The sequence below is a fragment of the Dipodomys spectabilis genome, unplaced genomic scaffold, assembly GCF_019054845.1.
Source record: "Dipodomys spectabilis isolate Male_0828 unplaced genomic scaffold, ASM1905484v1 ptg000030l, whole genome shotgun sequence".
NCBI lineage: Eukaryota > Metazoa > Chordata > Mammalia > Rodentia > Heteromyidae > Dipodomys > Dipodomys spectabilis.
In genome coordinates, this window is record NW_024870707.1 from 8,097,350 (window position 1) to 8,123,872 (window position 26,523).

Genomic DNA, 26,523 nt, shown 5'->3' on the forward strand with positions numbered 1-26,523 from the left:
ATGGATGCATTTTTAGAGAAATACAAGTTACCCAAACTGAGCAAAGAAGAAGTTAACCAATTAAATAAGCCAATATCCTATAATGAGATACAGGAAACTATCAAAAGTCTTCCAACAAAAAAAAGCCCAGGACCAGATGGATTCACAGCAGAATTCTATAAGACCTTTAAAGAAGAACTAATACCCATACTCCTCAAGCTCTTCAGAGAAACAGAGAAGGAGGGAGCTATCCCAAACTCATTCTACGAAGCCAATATCACACTCATCCCCAAACCAGGCAAAGACCCAACCAAAAAGGAGAATTACAGGCCAATCTCCTTGATGAACACAGATGCAAAGATCCTTAACAAGATTCTAGCTAACAGAATCCAGAAACACATAAAAAAAATAATACACTATGATCAGGTAGGCTTCATCCCAGAGACACAGGGATGGTTTAACATACGTAAGTCAATAAATGTAATCCAGCATATCAACAGAGCCAAGGTCAAGAATCACATGATTATCGCCACAGATGCAGAAAAGGCCTTTGATAAAATTCAACATTCATTCATGCTAAAAGCTCTGGAGAAAATAGGAATAGAAGGAACATTTCTAAAAACAATAAAAGCCATTTATGACAGACCAATAGCCAATATTATACTTAATGGGGAAAAGCTACAACCAATCCTCCTAAAAACAGGAACAAGGCAAGGATGTCCACTGTCTCCACTCCTCTTCAACATAGTCCTAGAACCCTTAGCCAGGGCAATAAGGCAAGAAAAAGACATTAAAGGGATCCGCATAGGGAAAGAAGAAGTGAAACTATCCCTTTTTGCAGACGACATGATACTATACCTCCACGATCCCAAAAACTCCATCCCCAAACTTTTAGAAATCATAAGTCACTTCGGCAAAATAGCAGGATACAAAATAAACCCACAAAAATCAGTTGCCTTCCTATACACTGATAACGCACAGGAAGAGAGGGAAATAAAGGGAGCAACCCCATTCACAATAACCTCCCAAAAAATAAAATATTTAGGAATTAACCTAACCAAAGATGTAAAAGAACTATTTAATGAGAACTATAAAAAGTTAAAGAAAGAAATTGCAGAAGACACTAGGAAATGGAAAGACCTCCCATGCTCCTGGATAGGCCGACTTAATATAGTAAAGATGGTGATACTTCCAAAATTAATATACAAATTCAATGCAATTCCTATTAAAATCCCAATGACGTACATCACTGAAATACAGAAAACAGTCCAAAAATTTATATGGAACAACAAAAGACCTAGAATAGCCAAAACAATTCTAGGGGATAAAGACAATATGGGAGGGCTATCCATGCCGAACTTCAAACTCTACTACAGAGCTATAATCACAAAGACAGCATGGTACTGGCACAAAAACAGACCCGAAGACCAATGGAACAGAATAGAAGATCCAGATATAAATCCACAGGCCTACAGCCAGCTGATATTCGACAAAGGAGCCAAAGACATACAATGGAAGAAACACAGCCTCTTCAACCGCTGGTGCTGGGAAAACTGGGCAGCCACATGCAGAAAACTAAAAGTGGACCCCAGCCTATCACCATGCACCAACATCAACTCAAAATGGATTAAAGACCTTAACATTAAACCTGAATCTCTGAAACTACTGCAGGACAGAGTAGGAGAGACACTTGAACTAATAGGCACAGGAAGGAACTTCCTGAACAGAGTCCCAGGGTCACAACAAGTTGGAGAGAGACTCGACAAATGGGACTACCTTAAAATAAAAAGCTTCTGCACAGCTAAATCTATCGCAACTAAGCTAGAAAGACAACCAACTAATTGGGAAAAAATATTTACCAGCAATATATCAGACAAGGGGTTAACATCCTGTATATACAGGGAACTCAAGAAACTAATCCCTCCCAAACCTAACAAACCAATTACTAAATGGGCAAGGGAACTAAAGAGGGACTTCTCAAATGAAGAAATAAAAATGGCAAAGAAACACATGAGGAAATGTTCATCATCCCTGGTGGTGAAGGAAATGCAAATAAAGACAACCCTGAGATACCACCTTACCCCAGTCAGAATGTCCCACATCCACAAATCAGCCAACGACAAATGCTGGAGGGGATGTGGAGAAAGAGGAACCCTATTACACTGCTGGTGGGAATGTACACTTATACAACCACTTTGGAAAGCAGTCTGGAGGGTCCTTAGAAAGCTAAAGATTGACCTCCCTTACGACCCAGTCATACCACTTCTAGGCATCTACCCTGAACAACAGGAACCAATATACAAGGACACGTGCACCTCCATGTTTATTGCAGCACTGTTCGCAATAGCTAGGATATGGAAACAACCTAGGTGCCCCACCACAGATGAATGGATCCAAAAATTGTGGTATCTATACACAATGGAATATTATGCAGCCATTAGAAATGACAAAATAATGGCATTTGCAGGGAAATGGATGGAGCTAGAAGGAATCATGTTGAGCGAGGTAAGCCAAGAACGAAGAGACAAACGGTACATGGTCTCCCTCATAAGTGGATGCTAAATCCAAAAGGTTAGTGATACGACAAAACTAACAGGACTTAAGAAACAAAGAACTCCCGCTCATCTGGTTGAACCACTACTAAATATCCTTATGCTGCTGATCACAAATATGGTATATAACATGTGAACACTGTTATATATTACAGACTGTGGTAGACAATTTGCTCCAGGGAAGTTAGAATGAACTTGTGACTTTGAAATTATGTAATCATTTAATCACAATCAAAAAAAAAAAGAACCTCGGGGAAGGGAGGGAGGGAGGGGATGGCAGGGGGAAAACAATGGAGGGGGGTAACAATGTTCAAGAGGAAGTGTACTCATAACCTCACTCATGTAACTGTGACCCTCTGTATAGTAGCTTTACAATAAAAAAAAAAAAAAAAAAAAAAAAAAGAAAAAAAGCCGGGAGTGGCGCTGTGGCTCAAGTGGTAGAGTGCTAGCCTTGAGCTGAAGAGCTGAGGGACAGCGCCCAGGCCCAGAGTCAGGCTCCGTGACTGGACCCCCCCCCCAAAAAAAACTGCTTTGAACAACTGCTTCAAGATAATAAAATAGCAAAAATAAATAAATAGTATTGTATTAATAATTTAATTAATTTCTTTCATTTTTATTTTCATTAATAATTTGGTTTTGCTCATAATATTGATTAATATTTTGATATTTGTTTCATTAGTAAATATAGTAAATACATAATATTGTTAAGGAAAAAATCATTATTGCTATCCATTAGTACATAGAGCACGCTGTTTTGGTCCAGGCCTTGTATAATTGCTGAGGCCTTCCTGTAGGAACTTAGCTTTATTATTGATTCTACAGACTCTTTAGGTAGCTCGTATGCTCTAACCTCTGTGCCCAGCACAGAGCATCCCATGAAGCTGTTACTACCTCTATAGCCCCTTCTAAACAGAAACTGTCCAGAACACTGCCAGGAGCATGAGTTCCAGGCTCCTCTATTGAAAACCATTGTTGATTTCCTGTCATAGCAAGAAGCCATGCTTACTGGCCAGCTTATAAATATTCAAATTATCTCCTGTTCATTCCTCCTAATAATGGTGACCAGGAACTTCTGGGAAATTGCTTTTTGGGGTTTTTTAACATCATGAAACTCTTCTGAGAGTCAGACCTTGTGTTGAGCCTTATGGTACCAAGAAAAATGACCAAGAACTTGAAAATTGACAAGCCCCCAAACAGCTGTCATCTTGCTAGGGGAGATCTCTTTGAGAAAGAAAAAAAAAAATTACAGGCAATGTTATGAAACAAGAGAAGCATGGGTGGTAGTTGTACAGCTGAGATAGCTTTACAGCTTTGGGATAGATCCCTCTACCTTGAGAACTCCCCTCACTGCTACAAAATTACTTCTGGGGATTAATTTAATCATTCCTAGACTGCTTAGCTTGTCCCCAGAGAGAAGCAGAATTAAGCATGCCAACACCCAGCACTGAAGGAACAAAAAACAAAACAAAAAGCTCTTTATCATTCATCAGACACTTGCAAGAGAACTAAAAGTAAACAAGTTTCCCAACCTCCTACCCAGCTACTCTGGTTCCCAGGAAGAAGGTAGTGCCAATCTCAGATTGAATGTGTTCACAACTACCTGATGAATGGAAAAGTCTGTGACTAGGAGCCACAAAGCTAGACTTTTAACTCCAGCTGATTCTGATCCTACAAAAAGTCTGAGACCCACTAGATCAGGCCACAGATCTGTTGTGTATGGCAGAGAGATGAGGGCCAGGGCTGGGGAGGAGAGGCACCATTTTCTAGGACAGATCTAATGCTAACTGTGGTAAGACAAAATGTAAAAAAAAAAAAGTCTCAAATACAAAGGTTTGGAGCTGGGCACTGTTAGGTTTTTTAAAAAGAGGTAGCTGAGTAAGAACTGCAGCACTCACGTGGTATTCAGGTAAGGGGTAGGTTTATTCAGTGGACCTGCTGGGAACAGGCAAGGTTGGCACTCCACGTGGCTGGGAAAGAGAGAGGAAAGAGCTAGAGCAGAGAGAGAGCAGAGAGAGCTAGAAAAGAAGAGCAAGAGGGATAGAGAGTTAGAAAAATGAACAGAGAGAGAGCTAGAATAGAACAGAGAGAGCAAGAAAAGAGCAGCAAGAGAGCTTCTGGGCCTGGGCTAGGCCTTATGTACGGTATGGGCCGGGAAAGGTGTGGCCACATCAAATTCAGATGTGACCTCAGTGGATGCAGATGTGACCTCTTCCAGGTGTCCCAGTTGCCTAGGTAACGCAGGTAATGGATGGAGACTTTGCTGCGAGGAGGGTGGAGTCTGCTAGCCATCCAGGAGCGGACCTTACAGGCACTCTCTTAGCTCCTCAAGAGGCTGAAATCTAAGGAGAGAGGTTAGAAGCCAGGAAAATCCATGAGACTCTTACCTCCAATTATCCACCAAAAAAGCCTGAAGTGAAGCTGTAGCTCTAATGATAGAGCACCAGATTTGAGCAAAACAATGCTCAGGGACAGTGCTCAGGCCCTAATTCAAGCCCCAGTAATGGCACACACAAATATATAAATACATAAAGGGTTTGGTAAGCTGTTACCGGTGCTAGCCAAAAGTAGAAAGACTGGTCCTGGGATTAATTTCCTAAGCCACCAGCAGCATAACCAGAGAGCAGAAGGAAAAAGGTCCAACGTAAGTAATTTTCACTTTATAATAAAAATTTGGAAAGAAGAACACTAAATCTGTCAACAACAACAAAAAGGAAAAAATCAATACAAAAAGAGAGTCTTTATTTCAACAACTACTTGGCAAACCCAGGAGAGGCAGCCTTTGGTAGAAAACAAAAGTATTCTGAGAAGGAATGAAGCAATAAGCTGGCTTCTACAGTAAATACTTTTCTTCCCAGCATCCACTCTGCTCTGTTATGCAAATGAGGGATGTAAGCCTCAGGAAGAACTTAGCCCAGACTATTCAGATTTTACTTCAGGTCACCATTCATTGGTCAGATCTGGACGGTAAAGTGAGACTTCCGGGAACTTTCTTATCTTGGCTGTTTGACAGGAACACCAACAGGCTTGAGCTGCCAAGTTCAGTTTACCGTTCTTCCAAGAACACAAAGTACCTGCGTAACCCCTGGTCCACAAATAGCTACCAGATACCATCTCAGATTTAAGTTCTCAGTCCATGGCTATAGTTGTAGGCACAGAAACCATGCCTGCCATTTATTCGGTAACATTAAGGAGTTTAAGAGCTGGCTACATGCCCAGGCTTTTAGCTAGTTTCAATACCAAGGCTGGAAAGTTGTATTGATCATCAGGCACTGGTAATTGGGACTTGCAAAGAACCTAAATAAGCCACCTGCAGAGTAACCTCCCCAGAATTTAGTACACAGGTTCAGATAAGACATCCATTTTTCCTGTGGCTTACTCCTGTTTGTCTAAAATATGAAAGCAGCATGCTTTGATTATTCATGCCTTCAAGCTTCACTCTCTTGCTCATTGAGTAAAACTTTATGGTTTTCTATTGCTAATCAGCACTTGTATTAATTGAGTTCTTTGATTTGGCCAAAGAGTTACATAAGAAGTAAAAGATTCCCACCCACCCTCTGCCCTTCCCCCAGCTCCCCAGTTCTGGAGGCTGGAAGTCCAAATCAGGGTATCATTAGGACTGTTCTTTCTCGACAGCTCTAGCAGAAGACCCTTCTTTGGTTCTATTGAGCTTCCCCTAGGTGTTGCAATTTTGGCTTTCTTGGCTTGTAAAGGAATCTCTTCAATCTCTACCTCCAGAGACTGTCACAGAGATCCTACCTCTGTGTCTGCTCAAAGGTCTTTCTTTTTACAATCCTGTTGTTAGACCATCTGGCATGGTCCCTTTTTTTGCCTGTCCTGGGGCATTGTCCATGAGCTTCTTTGCTCAGGGTTGGCACTCTACCACTTGAGCCACAGCGCCACTTCTGGATTTTTCTGTTTATGTGGTACTGAGAAAGTGAACCCAGGGCTTCATGCATGCTAGACAAGCAGTCTACCACAAAGCCACATTCCCAACCCCTGGCATGGTCCTTTTTAATAAACTTCCCAAGGGTTTAGGCACTATCTTCAAGGAGCCAAGGATAAAGGCCAGATATTACTTTGGAGAAAGTTAACTTTTTTTAACCATATAATTTCATTCTTCAAATGTTCTCTGCACAGGGTACAAAAGATGACCATCAACAGTCCCAAATAGCCTCAGTTGTAGTGGACAAAACTTATTTCTTCTATTGTCCAAACTTCATTTCTAAAGGAGTTATCACATAGGCCATGCGTGGGTCACATCCCCAGCTTTCTAACCAATTATTATCGCCAATTATATAGAATGCTATGATTGACCAGACATGGTTGGTATGTCCTCCTTGCCTAGGAGCATGGACTGAATTATATGTACTCATCAAAAAGAAGAAATATACTCATTACCTGACATGTAGCCCCTCTAGACATCACCTTAGCAATAACCATACATTAAAAAAAAAAAAAAAGAGAGAGAGAGAGAGAAGAACCAGTCGCTGGTAGCTCATGCCTGTAATCCTACTTGCTCTGGAGATTGAGAGACTCTGATCTCCAATAAACCACCAGAAAACCACAAGTGGTGCTGTGGCTCAAGTGGTAGAGAGCTAGCCTTGAGCTGAAGAGCTGAGGGACAGCGCCCAGGCCCAGAGTTCAAGCCCCACAAATCACCAAAAAAAAAAAAAAACTAAAAGCTATGAAAAAATAAATTTGTGTCTCAAAAAAGTACTTTTTGGAGTAAGGCATCCTTCAGTCCACATTGCTAACCCAGTATCTTAGCTATCTTACTGAGCAGAAATGTAAAGAGCCATTCCCTTTGCCTACTAAGACAGCTCCAGTGAACAAATAATATGCATTGGTTTCCGAGACTGTGTTCCTCTGTTGTCAAGTCTTTAAGGAACACCGGGGGGGGGGGGGGGGGGGGGGGAGGGGGGGGAATGTCATCTGAAGTACAGAAGCTTAAGAGTGTAGGGATTTAGATCCTGCAGCTCAGAGGTAGAAGTAAGCTGGGATTATCAGCCCCACACACAGAATCAGGCCAATTTCAGATTGGTGTGTGCACCATGAAGGCCATGTTCATGAGCTTTAGGCTAGCGTTCTACCACTTGAGCACGGCTCCACTTCAAGAATCTCAAAGGGCTTCCTGCCTGGGCTGGCTTCAAACTGAAATCCTCAGATCTCAACATCCTGAGTTGTAGGATTACAGGTGTGGCAATTACAGATGGTTTTACAGTTCATCATTCTGTTATATGCAAAAGATGAAGGGTAAGGGAGGAGGAGTAAAGGGGAGAGCTTTTTAATGCAGAGTAGCTCGCAATCCCCAAGGGAGTGCTGCGTTGCATTTCGAGGTGCAATTACAAAACCACTGAGTGCTTTCCCCACCATCCTCCAAACCTCCCCGCTGCTGCTGAGGTGCTGGACTGGGTGGAAGGCCAGAGTCATCCGGGTTCTGGGAGGAGCCCAGGTTGGATACGAGCAGGGGCAGGGCCGGGCCGAGGGGCGGAGCCGGCTCCCAGCGTGGGCGGGGCCTATGACTGGACGGAAGCCTGAGCAGGAGACCGGGCCGTTCTGGGGGCGAGGCCAGACGCGAGGGGGCGTGGCCGTCAGCGCGGGCGGGGGAGCAGGCGGGTGGGCCCGGGGACGGGGTTTGTGCGGACCTCAGCGGCGGCGCAGCCCCGCCCTCGTGCGCAGGCGCGGAACCGTTGTGCCCCCAGCGGTCGCTGGCCCAGCGGTTTGTGGAGCCGGCCTCGCTGCAGGCTGGACGCGGCGGCTTCCAAGCTGGCTGGTCGGCTTGGCAGCACGGACACCCGGTGTGCCCCTCCCGCCGGGGCCACTGACACCCGCTGTTCATCTCCCACCGGCACCACGGACACCCGGTGTTCATCTCCCGCCGCCGCCACGGACACCCGGTGTTCATCTCCCGCCGGCACCACGGATACCCGGTGCTCACTTCGGTCCGGCGCCACGGACACCCGGTATTCACCTCCCGCCGGCGCCACGGACACCCGGTACTCAGTTCCCGCCGGGGCCACTGACGTCCGGTATTCACCTCCATTCGGCGCCGTGGACACCCGGTTTTCACTTCGGTCCGGGGCCACTGACATCCGCTGTTCACCTCCCGCCGTGGCCACAGACACCCGGTGCTCACCTCCCGCCTTGGCCACAGACACCCGGTGCTCACCTCCCGCCTTGGCCACAGACGCCCGGTGCTCACCTCCCGCCTTGGCCACAGACGCCCGGTGCTCACCTCCCGCCGGGGTCCCCCGTAAGTCCTGAGCAGCAGCCGTCCGCGGTGCCCGGGGCGTGAACGAAATGAGCAAGGACAGAGCTAGGACCTTCTGACCGAGGGTGGGAGCCACGGCCTCGGGGCCGCGGGGGTCGAGGCGGGGAGAGGGGGGAGGAGCCGCGGGGACGTCCGGCCCTCGGCGATCGGGAAGCACGCCTCCTCTTTGGAGAAACTGAGGCTCGACTTGGAGCCGGGGGCGCCATCCCCCACCAGGCCCGCGCTTCTCCGGGGAAACTGAGGCGGCCGTGCAGCCTTGCGAGGGGGATCGAGGATGCCGAGTCCCACAACCTCCCCCCCCAAAGACACACACACACACACACACACACACTCGTGTGTGTGCACGAGGGCTGGCAGGCGCCCAGGCTAGGGGACGGGAGAGAGGGAGGGCGGCGGGGAGCCTGGAGGGGAGCTGGAGGCCCCGGATCGCGTGCGTGCACAGAGCTGGAACCCCGCCGGTCCCTCCCCACCGGCCTCCAGAAAAGGCCTGAAACTAAATCCAGTCGTGCACGCCGAGCCAGCTCGCTGAGGCCTGCACCCCTGCAACTCCTGCACCCCCTGAACCCTGTCCTCCTAACCCCGGCCCCCTGCACCCCCTAACCCGGCCCCCTGCACCTCCTATCCCCCTGACCCCTTCCCCCCCCGGCCCCGCACCCTGTACCCCCATCCCGTGACCCGTGACCCTCGGGGACCCCCTGGGCCCTCCCGCTCCCGCCTCCCGGTCAGGGCTGAAGGGTCTTGACGCCTCCCCTCCATGCCCAGGCACGGTCAGGAAACCTGTGGTCGTGGTCCACGGTGGCGGAGCCAGCAACTTCTCCTCGGAGCGCAAGGAGCGCGTGCGCCAGGGCATCATCCGCGCCGCCAAGATGGGCTACAAGATCCTCAGGGACGGGGGCAGCGCCGTGGACGCCGTGGAATGCGCCGTGGCCATCCTGGAAAACGACCCCGAGTTCAACGCAGGTAAGGCTCCTGCCGCCGCCGGGCGCCCAGCGCTCCCGGAGGGACTCCTGGCCGGACGGTGCCTCCAAGTCTGGCTTTGATGTCAAACTAAATATGCTGGGGGCGGGAGGGGGGGAGGAATGGGGGTGGACGCGAGTTTTGTTTCTCTTTCTAAGCTGATCAGGTTCTGTGTTTGTTTGTTTGTTGTTGCTCTTGTTTTTGTTGGTCATGGGTCTTGAACCCACCTGAGCTCTACCACTTGGAGCCACAGCTCCACTTCCGGTTTTGTAGTGCTTAATGGGAGATCAGAGCCTCAGACTTTCCTGCCCCTGTTGGTTTTTCACCATGATTTTCAGATCTCAGCCTCCCAGTTAGTTAGAATTATAGTTGTGAGCCACCAGCACCCAACTCAAATTGTTTTGAGAGAGAGAAGAGAGAGAGAAAAAATGAGTGTGTGTGTGTGTGTGTGTGTGTGTGCACGTGCGCACATACACACACGCACATGCTCAAATACTGGGGCTGCAGTTCAGGGCCTCCTGCACTCAATTCCATTTCTTGTTCATGGATGGTACTCTCTCAAGTGGTACTTTACCACTTGAGCCTTACCTCCAGTCCCATATTTTGCGGGCTGATTGGAGATGGAGTCTCACAGACTTCTCTGCCAGGGTTGGCTTCAAACTGGCTGAGATCCTCCTGAGTACCTGAGATTACAGGCATGAGCCATTGTCCCCTGACTACCCTATATATCTTGCAGGCTATTCATCTGCATCATTTAGCCTATCCTTTGCATAATAGACAGATCAACTTGTTTCCCTGAGGTGATCTAAGAAATTAATCTAAGTAGCCCGGTTCCAGTGACTGACACCTATAATCCTAGCTACTCAGGAGGCTGAGCTCTGAGGATGACCATTTAAAGCCAGTGTGTGAGACTCTTATCTCCAATTAACCACCAGAAAACCATAAGTGGTGCTGTGGCTCAAGTGGTAGAGCACTTTTCTTGAGCTGAAGAGCTCAGGGACAGCATCCAGGCTGAGTTCAAGACCCAGGAGTGACAAAAAAAAAAAAAATTAAGCCAAGGAGGAGGCTAGGAAACCTCCAGTGTGTAGCAGAAGCTTGTGATTGGCCTAGAAAGCAAGAGAGGCTTTTCTTTCTTTGCTTTTTTTCCCCCTGTCCTGGGGCTTGAAACCCTGGGCTGAGCTGCTTTTCCTGAAGACAAGTGTTCTACTTTTCGAACCACAGCTCCACTTCCAGCTTTCTCTGAGTAGTTTATTGGAGATAAAAGTTTTATAGACCTTCCTATCCTGGGTGGCTTTGAACTGCCATCCTCAGATCTCAGCCTCCTGAGTAACTAGGATTACAACCTCTGGCGCCTGGCTCTGCAGGGGCAATTTTGGGGGACGAACCCCTAATTTCCAGTATCTAACGCTCGGTGGATGATGGGCACTCTGTTGGGATCTGCTGGTGGGGATTGGAGAGAGAACCTACACACATTGGATCAGAAGTAAAAACAGTTTGGAGTATGAGGAATTCACCAAAGTTCCTTCTCTCTCAGCACAAGGCATCTGCTGATGTTCACCTGGCACAATCAATTAGTTTGCACTCTAGAATTTCCTACTAATGAAGTCATGGTGTGTATTCTTTGTGTTTCAATCCACCCATTCTTTTTAGAATCATCATCATATGGCTACTTACTGTATACCAGGCAGTGATTTAAGAATTATGCCTGATTAATGCATTGAACATCTGTACTATAATCTGTGAATTAAGTGCACTTATCATGCTTATTTCTCAGATGAAAACACTAAGGAACCAAAAGACCACCCAACCTGCTGAAAGACATTGATTTCCTCTTTATTTTCAAATAGAAAAGATAAGATCTCAGGATTAAAAGACTTCTTGGAATTATAACCTCCCACTCAACATCTGTCAGGGAAAAGAATTTCAGGAAATTTTAACCAATGAAGCATCAGATCTTTCCTGAAGATTTGGTTCTGTCTCCTTGACTCCTCTCAGCACTCAGAAAAGCTTCCTAAGTCACACAGGCTGCCTGGCCACAGGATGAGACCTAACAGTGCCCTAAGGTGGCTATTGCGCGGGAGACCAAATTTCCCAGATGAGAACCCAAGTAGCCAGCAGGGGGAGCAGCCTGCTGTGTCTGTGGAATCTCTTGACTAACAGCCCCACTTTGCCTGGGCTCTCATTCCATAGACTTAACAGGTCCCTCCTCCATAGGAACTGAACAGGTACAGGTTGGGGAATTTCACCACTCGCCAGTTCTCATTTCTTTTGCTCTGTTCCTCAAAGCCTGCTTTCTGAGTGTGTGCCCTCTGGTTTGCAGCTGTCTAAGGGAGATGAAGTAACACTGAAAAGGAGGATTTAGAGACAGAAATGGCCAGAACTCAACCACAGCATACTCTCTACCTTGGCTCTGTTTTTTCCTTGGCTTTTTCCAGCTAAAGTCAGTATGAGCAAACAGTATTATTCCCAGGGGCCTCTGCTGTAATCTCTAGAAAAGCTATGTAGGAACTCTATACCAAATGCTGACTCCAAGTAGTTACCAAATTCCAGGGCAATTAGTAATTAGTATTTATGACACCTGATCTGAGTGTTCCAGAAAGCAGTGTCCCTGTTTCTAGTCATGTTTTAATGTGGATTAACGTTTGATTTCTGCTGTTTGTTGCATAATACTTAGTTAATTAAAAACTAGCTTGGTAGACAAAAATAGAACTTTCAGATTTTAGCACTAGACTTTCTTTTTTCCCCTTAATGCTATCTCCTTGATTCTTGAGACTGGTGTCAAACTCGTGGGCACAAGTAGTTTTCCTCTCTCAGCCTCCTAAGACTCTGGGAGTACCGGGGTCTGATACTGTGCCCAGCCTAGAAGTAGTCTTTAAAGACTTTCTCAGATTGGCAACCAAATAATAGCCCTTTGCATTCACTGGAGCTAAGCCATATTTATAGAGAATTTCCTCCATGTGAAGGCATGGAAAGTGTGTACTCAGCTGTTTTTCATGAGCTTCTGTGGAACTGCCGTATTTCTTCAAAGTGTTACATAGAATTTGCTAGGGAAGGCATCTGAGTTTGAAGGGCATTCATTTGTTTGTTTGATGGAAAGTTTCTAAGTACTAAGTTAATTTTTCTGTTAGTTATGAACAATTCAGGCCATCTGTTTCTCCTTTGAGTGAGCGTTGTCCAGTTGTATGTTCCAGCAGTGTTGCCGTTTCATGTAATTGGTTTAATTAATAAGCCTAGAGTTATTTGCAAAATTTTATTCTTAAAAATTTTATTCTTGGGGCTGGGAAGGTGGCTCAGCGGGACAGTGCTTGCCCCACATGCATGAGGCCCATGTAAACAGAAAAAGCCAGAAGTGGCATTGTGGCTCAGTGGTAGAGCGCTAGGCTTGAGCTGAAGAGCTTAAGGACAGCGCCCAGGCCTAGAGTTCAAGCCCTATGACTAACAAAAAAATATGTATATATTCTTTTTTTTTTTTTTTTTTGTCGGTCGTGGGGCTTGAACTCTGAGCCTGGGCGCTGTCCCTCAGCTCTTCAGCTCAAGGCGAGCACTCTACCACTTGAGCTACAGCGCCACTTCTGGTTTTCTGGTGGTTTATTGGAGATCGGAGTCTCACGGTCTCTCCTGCCCGGGCTGGCTTTGAACCTCAATCCTCAGATCTCAGCCTCCTGAGTAGCTAGGATTACAGGCGTGAGCCACCAGCACCCGGCTGTATATATTCTTTTGCTGGGTGCTGGTGGCTCACTACAAGACCCAGCCTGTCTATTTCTAAAGAGAAGTATTGAAGTCTTTAAAAATAATTGTGAAAGCCACATGCCAGTGTCTCCTACCTGTAATGGTGCTGTGGCTCAAGTGGTAGGGCACTAGCCTTGAGCAAAAAAGCTCAGGGATAGTACTTAGGCCCTTAATTCAGGCCCCAGGCCTGGAACACAAAAAGGTAAGTGTGAATTTGTCTATTTCTCATTTCAGTTCTGTTTCTGCTTCCTTTGACTTGAGACTCTGATGTCTGATGAATAGATAGTTGTATGTGAATCAACCCTTTATTTTTATTTAATGTCCTTCTTATTCCATATTTCTCGTGCTGAAGTATGCGTTGTCATCTAATATTAATATAGACACTTTCAACTTTCACTGATATATCTTGATATATCTTTTTTCTATTCTTTCATATTTAACCTATTTGTGTTTTAAAGTAAATTTCTTATGGACAGAATATAGTGTGTGTACTAATTGACAATTTCTGCTTTTGAGTTCAGGTGTTTAGAATATTTACATAGAATGTAAATGTTGATAAATTTGTGTATAAATCCATTATCTTGCCATTTATTTTCTGTCTGCTCTCTCCTTTTTTCTGATAGCCTGTTCTCTCTCTCTCTCTCTCAGTGTATTTGTGTGTGTGTGTGTGTGTGTGTTAGCAGTACTGTGATTTGAACTTAGAGCCCCTTGCTTGCCAAACAGGCACTCTGCTTCCTGCGCCATGCCTATTCCTTTCTCAGTCTTTTTCTGCCTTCTTTGGAATAACTGAGCACTGTGTGTGGTTCTATCTCATTTTCTTTGCTGGCCAACTAGCTTGTGTGGGTTTTTTTTCACTGATTGAGGGTTTGTAGTATACACCTCCAACTGGTCACAGTCTGCCCTCAGGTATGACGTAAGTACCTTATAGCAGCTACTTCTCTGCCACTTGTTCTTCCTTTATGCTGTTATTGCCATGGATTTCATTCTGTGTATGTTATAAATTATATAATATGCTGTCACTTTTTATTTTTGAAAGTTCAGTTTTAAATATACTATAAAAAGAGAAATGTGTTTATTTAGATAATTTCTATTTCAATGCACTTTATTCCTTTAAGTAAATCCTGTTCATTATCTACTAAGGTTGATTTACCTGAAGGCCTTCTTTTAGCATTTCTTGCTTTGTACATTTTTCATTGTGTGTGTGTGTGCGCGCATGCCTAGTACTGAGACCTAAAATCAGGGCCTCTGACACTCAGCTTTTTCACTCAAAGCTGGCATTCTACCACTTCAGCACACCTCCAGTTTTAGCTTTTTACTGGTTTTTTAAAGATAAAAGTCTCAGAGACTTTTCTGCCCAGACTAGCTTCAAACCATGATTCCCAGCCTCCTGAGTAGCTAAGATTACAGGAGTGAGCCACCAGTGCCCAATTCTTGATGTTCATTTCTTTACTTGTTGAAAAATTCCAACATGGCAGGGTTTTGTCCTTAAGGGAAATTTCAAACATTGTTCCACTCTCTTTGGCCTTTCATTGCTCTGGTAAAACATCTGTCATTCTAACCATTTTCCTTTTCTTCCTGTGTCCTTTTCCTCTGTCTGATTTTAAGATTCTCTTCTCTGTAAGTTGTTTAATCTTGTACCTCAGTGAAGTTTTCTTCATGTTTGTTTAGCTCGAAGTTCATGGAGCTTCTCAGATCTGTGAGTTCATAATTTTTATCAAATTCATTATTTGAATTTATTTCCTTATTTTTTTCATCCTCCTGTCTTATCTCTCCTCTTGAAAAGATCAGTTATAAATATTTGGCTTCTTGAAATTGTCCTTGATCTCAATGATTCTCTAAATTTTTGTGTGACAGAATTTCAGTGTGTGGCCTAGACTAGCCTCAAACTTACTATCCTCCATCCTCACCCTCCCAAATGCTGAGATTATAGGACTGTATCGCCATGCCCGAGAATCTAATGTCTTCATCCTTTTTTTTTTTTTTTTGTATTTTTTTGTTTGTTTGTGGAGTTTTGAGCCAGGGTAGGTTCTGTTCCTGTATCTCTTCAAATTCATTAATATTTTGTGCTGAAACACCTAATCTAATATTAATCCCATCCACTAGGTTTTTCATGGCAGACTTTTTTTTAAATTGTAGTTCTAGTTAGTTCTAGTTGGGTCCTTTTGATATTTCACTGTATGTTTTGGTATATATAAAATATAGTAATGAAAGTCTCAACATCTTTCTGTTCTGTCATTTCTCTCATTTCTGAGTCTGTTAGTATTGATTGATTTTTGTTTTTTCCTCCTCATTTTAGATCATGTTTTTCCTATTTCTTTATGTGGTTGATTTTTTTTCTTCCCTCCCTCCCTCCCTCCCTCCCTTCCTTCCTTTCTTCCTTCCTTCCTCTCTCTCTTTTTCTTTCCCTCTTCCTTTCCCCCTTCCTTTCTTCCTTCCTTCCTTCCCTTCTTTCTTTCTTTCATGTGTCTGCCAGTCTTGGGACTTCAACTCAGGACCTGGCCACCTATCCCTGAGGTTTTATGCTCAAGACTAGAGTTCTACCACTCGAGCCACAGCTCTACTGGCTTTTAGGTGGTTAATTGGAGATAAATTTCATAGACTTTCCTGCCCAGGCTAGCTTCAAACTGCAATCCTACGATCTCAACCTTCTGAGTACCTAAGATTACAGATGTAAGCCACCGGCATCCAATTTATATCGTCATTTCTTATTGGATATGGGACACTGTGAGTTTTTCCCTGTTAAGTGTTGAATATTTTGGTATTCCTTTATTCTTGAGCTTTGTTCTGGGAAGCAGTAAGATTTGTAGAAAACAGTTTGATCTAGTTGAAGCTTACCTCTAAGCTTTCTTAGATGGGACTAAAACAGCCTTGGGTTGATTTTGCCCCACTGCCACTCCCTACTAATAAGAAAACACATTAAGAAGTTCTATATTTAGTTGTGAAGTTCTTGTACTTCAGCCTGTAGGAACTGGAGGCATTCCTAGCCATGTGGGCTCCAGAAATGGTTTCACAACATCCTTTATGTGGCTCTTCCTCTTCTTGCCTCAAGTGTTGGCCCTCAGTGTGGCAATGTCAAAAGACATGAGGACTTTTAAGAGGCAAGACCCCTGCTGGGCACCAGTGACTCATGCCTATAAGTGTAGATACTTAGGAGGCTGAAATCTGAGGATCATAGTTTGGAGCCAGCCCAGGCAGGAAAGTCTGTAAAACACTTATCTCCATTTAACCACCAAAGAGCCAGAAGTGGAGGTGTGGCTCAAACTAGCCTTAAATAAAAAGCTCATTGCCCAGGTCCTGAGTTCAAGCCCCAGGACCAGCACAAAGAAGGAGGAGGAGGAGGAGATGGAAGAGGAGAAGGAGGTCAAAGAGAAGGAGGAGGAAGAGGAGGAGGAGGAAGAGGAGGAAGAAAGGAAGGGGAAGTAGGAGGAGAAGAGAGAGAAGGAAAGAAGGAAGGAAAGTAGAAGAGGGTCTGGGAGTTCTGGGGATATGGCTCAAGTGGCAAGCCTGAGGCCCTGAGCAGGACTAGCAGAGGTCATTGTGGTGCCCTTGGAAGGGATTGACCCGGTTCTCATGGCACTTCTGCTGGTCCCGTAGTTCTCTGGTTTTCTGACTTGCCAGGCAGTCACTCCCTCTTCATACACCCCCTGCCTTGTGATGCCATCCACCTCGAGCCCTTTACTGGCTCCAATACGTTGGTGTAATGCCCCAACCCTCCAGAACTGTGATCTAAATAAACCACTTTTCACTTTTACCCAGTCTACGATTCTCACAGAAAACTGGCCAACACATCTTACATGCATGGTCAGTATATTTGCTCCCCGCCCCGACTTTCTCTCTCTCTCTCATCTCTCTGTGACATGTTCCTCTCAAGTACCCTACCTCACAAATTCCAGCCCCTCTGGCTTCCTGGATTCTCTACCCTCAACTCCTCAGCTCAGGAGAAATGTGGCTTTTCTTTGGGCTCCTGCTCCACTGGAAACATCCAAGCTGAACACAGAAGCACTTGCAGAGCACTGCTTTTTGTTTCTCCTTTCACAAAGATCGTCATCCAGACTACTATCTGAGCAATAATAGGTTCCCATCTTGCTAGATGTTAGGTCAGAAGCTTTTCATTTTACTTTTTTTTTTGGGGGGGGGTCCGGTTGTGGGGCCTGAACTATGGGCCTGGGCGCTGTCCCTCAGCTCTTCAGCTCAAAGCTAGTGCTCTACCACTTGAGCCACAGCGCCACTTCCGGCTTTTTTCTTTTTGCTTATGTGGTGCTGGGGAATCGAACCCAGGGCCTCAGTCATGCAAGGCAAGCACTCTACCACTGAGCCACCTTCCCAGCCCCAGAAGCTTTTTATTTAATCCTTCCTCATGAAGTTTATCATGGCCTATGGAATACTTCCTAGTGCTTCTTCCCCCAATGTCTTCTAGTATGCCTCAGACAGTGTGTACAATGATTAGTCTAGGACTCTGTGATTGTGGGGCACTTGCTTAGCATGTGCAAAGGTCCTGTGTTCCATCCCAGCACTGCAAAAAAAGAAAGGAAAGTAGGATGGAGGGAGGGGAGGGGAGGAGGGAAGAGTTGAAGGTAAAAGGAAAGGAAGAAAAGGAGGGTTGGAGAGGAAAGGGAGAAGGGAGGGAGGGAAACATAATTCTGCTTCACTTGCTTCCTTTCTAATAATTTATTTAACAATCATTTAGCAACAAAGAACATTTCCATAACCCAAATGAAGTTCTGGGGGTCAGTTTCCTTAGTCACTTGCTCTACCCTAGCGAAGCTGGTGATATGCCCAAGTACCAGAATAGCCCAGTCTCTACCAAGTAGCAGTTTACATTGCTTTTAGGCTTCTTCAGATTCATGAAAATATTTTTAAGAAACTAATCTTGTTTATATTATCAGTCTCTTAAAATCTCCCAGTTGAATGATCTCTCTCCTATCCATAAAATAATTGCTTCTGCAACATTGGGTTTCGCTTGACACCTCACAAAAGCATCAATGTCTGTGACTACCTTTGCAGAGAGAAATGGCTGTCACAGACAGTGACAGGCCATTACACTTGGCCTGACAGATGGTTGATCATTGGGAGTGCGGGGGGGGGGGGGGGGGTTTACCACCTGTTCAACTGGCTCACAGTCAAAGCAACCAACACTTACTGGTGTCTTTGTGAGCCAGGCACTGCTCCAGGTGTTTACCATCCATCTGCCTCATGGGTGGCTATGAGAATTAAGCAGATGTTCTTACCGTTTTGTTCCAGTCCTGGGGCCTGAACTCAGGGCCTGGGCACTGTCCCTGAGCTTCTTTTTGCTCAAGGCTAGTGCTCTACCACTTGAGCCACAGTGCCACATCTGGCTTTTTCTGGGTATGTGGTACTGAGGAATCGAATGCTAGGCAAACACTCTACCACTAAGCCACATTCTCAGCCCATTCTTACCCATTTTATAGACGAAAATAGATACTCAGAGATAGCTAGACTTTTAAGCAGCATCAAAGCAGAGGAAATTAGAGAAAAGCATTTGTGGTAGGCAGCCTGGCAAAGGCACAGAGTAGCTTGGAGAAGCCCCGTGTTTTGAGGTGCAGGCACCTGGAGAGAGACCAGATCAAGAAGGGCTACTACTTTTGCTTCAGTAGGTCACAGAGTACTGTCTCAGTCTTCATAGTCTTGCTGTAACAATAAAGTATCCTGACCAGGATACTTTATAAAGAAAAAAAGAGCTGAGTGCAACTCAGTAGTGGAGCACTTACCTAGTATAGGTGAGACCCTGGGTCTCACCAAACAAACACACAAACAATTAAAAAGAAGTTTATTTAGCTCCCAGTTCTGGAGGTTCAAGAGCATAGCACCACCATCTGCTCCGTCTGGTGACAGACGCATCCGTGACTGCGATGAAGTAAGAGACCGGCGAGGCCGGTCCTGCCCTCCCACTGTCACGCCGGGTGCCAGGGCTCACACCCACAATCCTCGCTGCACAGGAGACTGAGATACGAGGATCACAGTTTGAAGTCTGAGGAGCACCAGCAGAAAAGCCTGTAAGACTCTTATCTCCACTAAACTACAAAAAGAGCCAGAAGTGCAGCTGGGTCTCAAGTGGTAGAGTGCTCGCTTCGAGCAAAAAGGTCAGGGACAAGCACCCAGGCCCTGAGTTCAAGCCCCATGACCAGCACACACATACAAAAAAGCTACTGCCATGTTGTGGACCTGATCCACCCCTACAAAACCCTCCCACACTCCACCAGATCAGCATTGATCCTCTTCCACCTAATTACCTCTTCAATACTCCACCAGGCTTCCTTCCATACCTGAACTGTTGAGGAACAAACCATACCCACACCAGTGCCCAGTCAGATCTGGTAACAGAATAAAAGAAGGATGGAAGTGAGATCAAACAGGTGGTTTTTTCTAATGCTTTCTTGTTTGTTTTGGTGGTACTGGGATTTAAACTCAGGGCCTCGTGCTTGCTAGGCTGGTGTTCTGCCACTGAGCCGCACCTTTAGTCCTTCCCTCCCTTTTTAGTTCTCTCCCTTCATCCCTATTGTAGGTTGTGGGTCTGTGCTGAACATAAATGGAGACATTGAGATGGATGCCAGTATCATGGACGGGAAGGATCTGTCTTCAGGAGCAGTGTCGGCCGTGCGCTGTATTGCCAACCCTGTGAAGCTCGCACGGCTGGTTATGGACAAGGTATGTGGGACTAAAGCCACTCTGGCCTGGCTCACCGTTAACCATTGTGCTTTGGTGGTGAAAGGAGCCTGCCCTTGAGATCACTGTCAGAAAACTGCATAGAAGAAGCTGGGCACCAGGGGCTCACGCCTGTAATCTCAACTACTCAGGAGGATTGTGGTTCAAAGCCAGCCTGGGCAGGAAAATCTGTGAGGCTCTTTTCTTTTTTTTGGCTGGTCCTTGAACTCAGAGCCTGGGCACTGTCCCTGAGCTTCTTTTGCTCAAGGCTAGCACACTACCACTTGAACCACAAAGCCCCTTTTGGCTTTTTCTGTGTATGTGGTACTGAGGATTGGAATCAGGGCTTCATGCCTGCTAGGCAAATGCTCTACCACTGAGCCACCTTCCTCGCCCTCTGTGAGACCCTTATCTCCACTAACCTACCAAAAAAGCCAGAAGTGAAACTGTGGTTCAAGTGGTTGAGTGCTAGTTTGAGTAAAAAAAAAAACAACTAAGGGACAGCACCCAGCTCTGAGTTCAAGCCAGTACAAAACACTTTTTTTTTCCACAAACCTGTTTTCCCTTTTGCTCCTGGTACAGACACCTCATTGCTTTCTGACTGACCAAGGGGCTGCAAAATTCGCACAGGACATGGGAGTCCAGCAAATCCCCGTAGAAGAACTTATAACCACAAGAAACAAAAAGCACCTGGAAAGAGAGAAGGAAGAGCTCGGTGCCCAGAAAGCAGACTGTGCAAAGTAAGTCTCCCACCATCCTGCCAGCTTGGCATGTGGGAAAGTTGGGAAGATTCCTCCTTCCTACATTGCATATGTCTTTTAAACTAAATAATGGAAAAGCTGCTCTTTTTGGTTCTTCCATTTCATCCATTTTCTTACCCGACTCACATGAGTAGTAGGACCGTAACTCCAGTAAGTTGACATGATTTGAGAGAAGATTGAGGGGCGTGGCCATGTCATTTATCTAGATGCTCTGGGGCTGAGGAGGGGAAACTAGGGCTTGAACCTAGGGCCTTGTGCTCTTTATTAGCTTTTTCCACTCAGGGCTGGTGCTCTATCACTAAGTGACACCTCCACTTCTGGCCTTTTGCTGGTTAATTAGAGTCTCGTGGACTTTCCTGTGCAGAATAATAATAAGTAAAGGTTTCTTTGAACCTAGAATGTTTGGCTCAAAGTGTTTTCCGTCCATGCATGTTACAGTACACTACAGGAAGCTAAAAGGTGGTGTGAAGCTATGCTGTTTCCTGTGGAGTGTCATCTTCTGGCTGTCATTCTTTTTGTTTATTTCTCACAGACACCTGGGAACTGTGGGTGCTGTTGCCATGGACTGCAGAGGAAACTTGGCCTATGCAACCTCTACTGGGGGCATCGTTAATAAAATGGTTGGCCGAGTTGGAGACTCTCCATGTATAGGTAGGACTGAGGGAGGCCCCGCTCCTCTTCATCAACCAACCCGCCCCCCCCCCCCCCCCCCCCCCCCCCCCCCCCCCGTCACACAGTGCTGTGCTTACATCATTTCCCATTTCCTTTCTCCTCGGTGACAGCTTTCAGAATTTTGAGGAATGGTGTTTGGGTGGGCAGGGGTTCTTGGTGCCCCTCTGTGAGCAAGGTGTCCGCATCCAGTAGTCACCCTTCTTCTATATTAAATTTGGGCATGTCTTGGGGAAGGATTCAGGGGCAGAGAATGCTAAAGTTGTCCCAGGCTGCCGTGTGGCTGCTGCCTTCTCTTTTACTCCGGATTCTGGATGTGCACTCACGCACAGAGGGTCACGTACATGACGCGGCTTCCCAGGCCTGGGCTCACAGTAACAGTGTAAGAGGCTGAGCGCCGGTGGCTCACGCCTGTCATCCTAGCTACACAAGAGGCTGAGATCTGAAGATCACGGTTTAAAGCCAGCACAGGCAGGAAAGTCCATGAGGTTCTTGTCTCAGATTACGTACCCCAAAAAGCCAGAAATGTAGCTGTGACTCTAGTGGCATACTGATAACCTTGAACAGAAAAGCTCAAGGACAGTGCCCAGGCCCTCAGTTCAAGCCCTAGGACTAGCATAAAAATTCATTCATTCATTAAGGCAAATGTTAATACAATGCTTCCATTTCAACTAGGGAAAGGCTTCAGGAGTCTGATGTGTTCTGTGCATGAGCACACACAGAAATGATGGAGAAAAAGGCCTTAAAATTTCTTAGTCCAAGAATAAAGTAAGGAAGAATTTTGTTGTTGTTGTTGGTCGTGGGGCTTGAGCTCTGGGCCTGGGCGCTGTCCCTGCACTCTTCAGCTCAAGGCAAGCGCTCTACCGCTTGAGCCACAGCGCCACTTCTGATTTTCTAGTGGTTTATTGGAGATAAGAGTCTCACAGACTTTCCTGCCAGGGCTGGCTTTGAACCATGATCCTCAGATCTCAGCCTCCTGAGTAGCTAGGATGACAGGCGTGAGCCACCGGTGCCCAGTTTCTTTTGTCTGTGTGTGGGTGGGGTGGGGGTCATCGGGCCTAGGCGCTGTCCCTCAGCTCTTCAGCTCAAGGGGAGCACTCTACCACTTGAGCCACAGTACCACTTCCAGTTTTCTGATGGTTCATTGGAGATAAGAGTCTCATGGACAGCCGGGCGCTGGTGGCTCACGCCTGTAATCCTAGCTACTCAGGAGGCTGAGATCTGAGGATCGCGGTTCAAAGCCAGCCCGGGCAGGAGAGACCGTGAGACTCCTATCTCCAATAAACCACCAGAAAACCGGAAGTGGCGCTGTAGCTCAAGTGGTAGAGCGCTCGCCTTGAGCTGAAGAGCTGAAGGACAGTGCCCAGGCCCAGAGTTCAAGCCCCACGACCGACAAAAAAAAAAAAAAAAAAGAGTCTCATGGACTTTCCTTCTGCGCTGGCTTTGAACCATGATCCTCCGATCTCAGCCTCCCGAGTAGCTAGGATTACAGGTGTGAGACATCGGCACCCGGCATGCTTGTTGGTCATGATTCAGTCAGAGGGTTTCTTGTTCAGGTGTGGGGTATGTGGAGCAGACAAGGAAGAGGAGGGGGTGACCCACTGAGAAATATGAGGTGAATACCTGGGTGGGACCCCCGCCTCCCTGAGGCTCAGTCTCGAGGCGCTATCCTCAGGGGTTCGGTGCCTTTGCATGGTGCTCCCTCATCATCCCTCTACCATTTGAATCACGGCTCCGTGTCCAGCTGTTTTGTTTTTTGTAACTTATTGGAGATAAGAATCTCACAGACTTTCTTGCCCAGGCTGACTTCAAACCACGATCCTCAGATCTCAGCCTCCTTGAGTAGCTAGGATTCAGGCTTGTGCCAACAGCTGTTACTGCTCTATTAGAACCAGTCTCTTCTTTTGAGCAGGATCTGGAGGTTACGCTGACAATAACATTGGAGCCATTTCAACTACGGGGCATGGAGAAAGCATCCTGAAGGTGAATCTGGCAAGACTCGCTCTCTTCCACGTAGAACAAGGTACATAGAGCAGGGAGCAGGTTCATGAATGGTGACCGTGAGTTTGTAAAAGCAATTTCATCCATGCTCCTGTGTCTGATGCCTGCAATCCTAGCTACTGAGCAGGCTGAGATCTGAGGATTGTAATTTGAAGCCATCCAGACTGGAAAGTCCATGAGACTCTTATCTCTAATGAGTCACCAAAAAGTCAGAAGTGGAGCAGTGGCTCAAGTGGTAGAGCACATCCTTGAGCAGAAAAGCTAAGAGACAGCACCCAGGCTCTGAGTTTAAGCCTCGGAATCAGGATAGATGGATAGTGAGAGAGAGAGAGGGAGGAGGGGGGAGGGAGGAAGGGAGAAAGGGAGAGAGAAGGAGAGAGAGAAATAGAGCCTATCAGCATCTCTAAAGGATGCTTCTATCAGATTTGAGTATTATTTTTCCTTTCCTTTTTTTTTTTCTTCTTGCTGGTCCTGGACGCTGTCTCTGAGCTTCTTTTGCTCATGGCTAGCACTCTACCACTACCATGAGTCACATCACCACTTCTGGCTTTTTCTGTGTGTATGGTACTGAGGAACTGAACCCAGGGTTTCATGCATGCTAGGGAAGCACTCTACCACCAAGCCACCTTCCCAGCCCCTCCCTGAGCCTTTTTTTAAAGCTCAAGGTTAGAGCACTACAGCTTGAGCCACAGCTGCACGTCTGGAGCCTTGTTGGTAGTTTATTGGATATTAGAGTCTCACAGACTTCCCTGCCTGGGCTGGCCTCTAACCTTGATCCTCAGATCTCAGCCTCCTGAGTAGCTAGGATCCCAGGCATGAACCACCAGGGCTCAGCTCTATTTCTCCTTCCTTTCTGTTCAGGAAAGTCAGTGGAGCAGGCTGCTGACCTGTCACTGGAGTACATGAAGTCGAGAGTGAAAGGCTTAGGTGGCCTCATCATGATCACCAAAACAGGAGAATGGACAGCCAGATGGACCTCCACCTCCATGCCCTGGGCAGCCGCACAGGATGGCAAGGTGTACGCCGGCATCGACCTTAACGAGACCACCATCACAGACATGTGCTCTTGAAGACCAGGTTGTAGGTGCTAGCTCGGAGGTGAAGCTCAGCTGCGCAGTGTGGAGATGTAGCTTGATCAATTAGAAGTAGACATGGAAACCTCACGTATTCTGTCCCTCGTTTTGTTGCCTGGGTCAATAGCATCTGGGGGGGTGGGCGCCTCTAGAGTGCAAGAGGCCTTTCCTGAGCAATCTCTATTGTGTACGGCTAGAAAGAGAGCCCGCGATCACTGGCAACCCCACAGAACTGGCGCAGGGCAGGGAGGGTCTTCAGGGGTGGGCACGCCCCCATGCTCACAGAGGCCAGTCCTGGGAAGGCGGGCAGGGCAAGGGCCTAGGAACGGGGACCGCGTCCGGGAGCCACCATGGCAGAGCTGCTGAGCCAGGCCCAGGTGGATAGCAAAAGATTAAAGACTTCGTTGTTGACCACTTGGCAAAAGAACGCAACACCTTTAAGGGAGACACTTTTCATCTAACAAGGCTTTTTCTCTTAACAAAGCTCAGCTCCTCTCTGAGTGAATAATACAGATGTGTGTCCAGATCCTTGAAGAGGACCCCTTAGCTCCCCAATCTAGAGATGAGGGGTCATAAGGGATGGAATTTGAAGACCGAGGGTCTTCCCGGTAGTCAGGCGAGCCCCCTCACCCGGTGTTCCCCCACGGGATGAGTTGAGGACCTCTCTGGCTTCTCCCAGAAGCAGGGAGAGACTGACACTGGGCTCACTAAGGCCCAGGCTAACAGCCAGCGCTATGGGGTGAACCCTCATTCATGGAAGGTTAGCCTGGTTGTCATGGCAACGCCATTTCCTTGGCAGGGTGTCTTCCTGTCCATGTCTCACTGCACTGGACATGGTATTTCTGCTGTGACATTTGACATAGCTACTCAAGTTTTGTTTCAGATTTTTTTTTCTTTAGTGTATCAGGGTTTACCTTTTCTCTGAAAGGCAATTGCTTAACTTCCAATTCCACATGCCACTAAATAAAATGTATTTTGAAAGAATAACAGCGTGGTTAGGTGTCACTGTTGACAGAAAGACCCAGAAGAGACAAAACCTCTCACGCCCTGGTCCCCCATTTCAGGCAGGTGTTGGAGATAAGGGGTCTCTTCCAGCTGAGGAGGCCATGGAGACAGGACAGTCAGGAATTTTTCAGAACAGGACTTTTTCAGTTTTTGCATGGGTTATGGAAAAACCAAACCCACCATTTGGCAGTACCAACACGGCTTGAGGCTCAGTAGTCCTGCAGGTTGCCAGTGGTCGCTCCTGACTCACACAGATCCTGTTTCCCATCTCTGAGACCTGAAGTCAGGGCTGAGCTCCAAAACTACTTATCCCATTCACTGGGGGACCCTGGGTACATTCACTTTGAAGAATTTGAAAGTTATGTACTACTCAAGATTAAACAAGCCAGACACTGGTGATGCACACCTGTAATCCTAGCTACTCAGGAGGCTGAGATCTGAGGATCACTGTTCAAAGCCAGCCCAGGCAGGAAAGTCTGTGAGACTCTTATCTCTAATAAATGACCCAGAAAAAGCTGGAAGTGGAGCTGTGGTTCAGTGGTAGAGCACTAGCCTTGAATATAAAAGAAGCTCAGGGACAGCACCCAGGCCCTGAAGTCAAGCTCCATATAACTGAAGCCAGGTGCCAGTGGCTCACACGTGTAATCCTAGCTACTCAAGAGGCTGAGATCTGAGGATTATGATTTAAAGATCTAAAGATGAAGCTTCAAAACTAGCCCAGAGGTTGGAGGCATGGCTCAGATCATAGAGCACCAGCCAATGAGGGAAAGCAAGAATCAGTTCCAGGCTTCAATAACAGCAAAGGCAGCCCAGGCAAGAAAGTTTGTAAAACTCTTACTGCTAACTAATTACCAAAAAGCCAG

The 26,523-nt window shown here is 46.6% G+C and overlaps 1 protein-coding gene across 1 annotated transcript; it reads left to right on the top strand.

Annotated features, from left to right (window-relative positions):
- The first annotated feature begins 8,049 nt into the window (after window positions 1–8,049).
- Asrgl1 (asparaginase and isoaspartyl peptidase 1) lies at window positions 8,050–25,639 on the top strand. The gene is made up of 8 exons (XM_042675790.1): window positions 8,050–8,147; window positions 8,234–8,784; window positions 9,565–9,762; window positions 20,012–20,154; window positions 20,734–20,891; window positions 21,445–21,563; window positions 23,494–23,604; window positions 24,444–25,639. The coding sequence occupies exons 1-8, from the start codon at window positions 8,050–8,052 to the stop codon at window positions 24,650–24,652; spliced, it is 1,587 nt and encodes a 528-aa protein (XP_042531724.1). The 3' UTR covers window positions 24,653–25,639.
- Window positions 25,640–26,523: the final 884 nt, after the last annotated feature.

What these genes read in the sequence shown, in the direction of transcription:
- Asrgl1 (XM_042675790.1), top strand. Translation starts at nt 8,050, where the DNA reads ATGACTGGACGGAAGCCTGAGCAGGAGACCGGGCCGTTCTGGGGGCGA. An exon ending in GCGGGCGGGGGAGCAGGCGG is followed by an intron (nt 8,148 to 8,233) that starts GTGGGCCCGGGG and finishes TTGTGCCCCCAG; the next exon opens with CGGTCGCTGGCCCAGCGGTT. An exon ending in TGGAGACTCTCCATGTATAG is followed by an intron (nt 21,564 to 23,493) that starts GTAGGACTGAGG and finishes TCTTTTGAGCAG; the next exon opens with GATCTGGAGGTTACGCTGAC.